This window comes from Nematolebias whitei, chromosome 1 (genome assembly GCF_014905685.2).
Source record: "Nematolebias whitei isolate Nwh7 chromosome 1, NemWhi1, whole genome shotgun sequence".
In the NCBI taxonomy this organism is placed as follows: domain Eukaryota; kingdom Metazoa; phylum Chordata; class Actinopteri; order Cyprinodontiformes; family Rivulidae; genus Nematolebias; species Nematolebias whitei.
Window position 1 is genome coordinate 43,954,678 of NC_056498.1, and position 2,375 is coordinate 43,957,052.

The 2,375-nt window shown below is 37.8% G+C and overlaps 1 protein-coding gene across 1 annotated transcript in view; it reads right to left on the reverse strand.

The window, feature by feature from the left end:
- Positions 1-415: 415 nt before the first annotated feature.
- LOC119417377 (exportin-1) overlaps positions 416-2,375 on the reverse strand; it is a gene marked incomplete at its 3' end in the record, with an annotated part of 9,140 nt that continues 7,180 nt past the window's right edge. The window contains 1 exon segment of the mRNA XM_037684584.1: positions 416-488. Within this exon segment, the coding sequence (XP_037540512.1) occupies positions 416-488 (73 nt within the window).

The window sequence follows — 2,375 nt, forward strand, 5'->3', positions numbered from 1 at the left end:
GTGTACCGTTACACCCCTACCTTACACTAAACTCTGGCAGATTTCAGGTCGGACAAAAACCAGGTTTCATTAGAACGAGCGGAACAGAGGGCGGCACAATGATTTCAACATGATTATTCATCTCATGATTTTTCTACACGTGTTCTGAAACATTAGTTCTGCTTTAAACCCTAGAAGGTCAGATGTGGAACAATTGTTTATTTTTTGTCATGTTTTTATGTTGTGTTGTCAATAAATAAGTTGTTAGCTTTATTTTTGAAATTCAAAAAACAATGACAAGCTTTTCTAAAAAATAATTTTCCTCAGAAGACATTAAAAACCCAAAAGAAAAAGAGTTGAAACGGAGCAGACATGTTTCAACATGGCCGCCACAACACTTTTTAAACTAACCGGGACACACAAAATAAAGCTTTACCTTCACACTGATTGCGGGGAAGAATCTTCCATCTGGTTTTGATAACCGTTTCCAGTATCTGGAGAGCGTAGTACTGCAAAAGCCAGAAAGACACAGATTATACACAAAGAAGCAGTCGGTGTGCACTTTTACTTAGGGATGCACTGATCCACATTTTTTTACTTCCGATCTGATATCTAAATCTTGATGTCTGTCGATACCGATACTATTCCGATGCCGTTCAGATATCATTCAACCTTTATTTCTACAGGTTAATCCCACTTAGCCTTGAGGTCTCATTTACAAGAGAGACTTGATTTTTTTTAACAAAGAGTGATGACAAGAATGGACAACAACTACAACAATAGACAATTATAAAAGATGCATAAAATTTTTTTTTTTTTTTTTTTACAAGTTCAAATAAAATGGCAACCAAAAGGACAATCAAAAGGAAAAGGTAGCGAAAAAACAGCTAGATTGTAAGGCGGTGTAGAAAACTAAAAAGGGAACATGTCTGCATTGGTTTTTGCCAGGAACTTAACGATTCAGTTCAATTCAGTTTATTTCTAAAGCACCAAATCACAACGAAGTTGTCTCAGGGACTTTACAGGAACATTCACATAAAAGCCAGTTAGTAAAGTTCTCCATCTAAGGAATCCAGCAGACAAGTTGAATCTTGGCTTCGTCTCAGTCTTCCATCCTGAGCAAGCACAGTGGAGACAGTGGAAAGAAAAACTCCCTTTAACAGGAAGAAACCTCCAGCAGAACCAGGATCATGGCAAGAGACCATCTGCTTTGACCGGCTGGTTGAGAGGACAGGAAGGAGAGACAAACGAACACAGAATGATAGGTCCAGGTCCAGGTCCAGGTCCAGGTCCAGATATAGGTCCAGGTGTATCTGAAAGACAAAACACATGTGAAGGATAGAAAAATAATTACAAATACAAACCAGGTTGAGCAGAGTAAGTAAAGACAGCAGCAGAGTGAAAAGTGTGGTCAGTTTGTCCTCCAGCAGTCTAAGCCTATAGCAGCAGAACTAAGGGACAGCTCAGGAAACCCAAGCCGACCCTAACTATAGGATTTAGCAAAAAAGTAAGTCTTAAGCCTAGTTTTAAAACTGGACAATGTGTCAGCCTCATGGACAGAAACTGGAAGTTGGTTCCACAAGAGAGGAGCCTGAGAACTGAAAAATCTTCCTCCCGTTCCGTTTTTGGAAACTCTAGGAACTGCAAGTAAACCTGCAGCCTGAGAGCTAAGTGCTCTGTTAGGAAAATATGGAACAATAAGATCTTCATCCTCTGTGACTGTGTAGTCATTTAATGTAAACTCAAAGTTATTAAAAAATGGTCGGACAGAACAGGATTTTGAGGAACTATTACCAAGTCCTTAATCTCTATACCATAGGTCAGAACTAAATCAAGAGTGTGATGATAAGAATGAGTAGATGTGTGGACGTTTTGAGTAAAACCACTATTAAATTATTAAAGGCTATGCTTAAGCCATCACTCTCAACATCTACATAATATTGAAATCACCCATTATGATGATTTTATCAGTATTTAATAGTAAGTCATTTAATAATTCTGATAATTCATACAAAAACTGAGAGTAAGCTCCTGGTGGACGATATATAACAACTAGTAAAAGTGGCTTTTCTGATTTCCATTTTGGATGAGAAAGACTGAGGGACAGTGATTCAAAAGAATCATAACTAATAACTGGTTTGGCATTAATTAATAATCCTGACTGAAAAATAGAAGCTACTCCTCCACCTCGGCCAGTTGTTCTAGGAACATGAAACAGATGTTTAAAGCTACTTAGAGAGGTCGAGATCAAGGTCAAGAGGTTCATCTTCATATCATCATCATTATTCGTTTTATATGAGGCTGTAATAAAATCTTCTACAGGCAAGTACGATTTCTACAAATATATGCATGCATGTCCAAAAAGGCAACTTGAGGTAAGTATAAGGTCAGTCAAA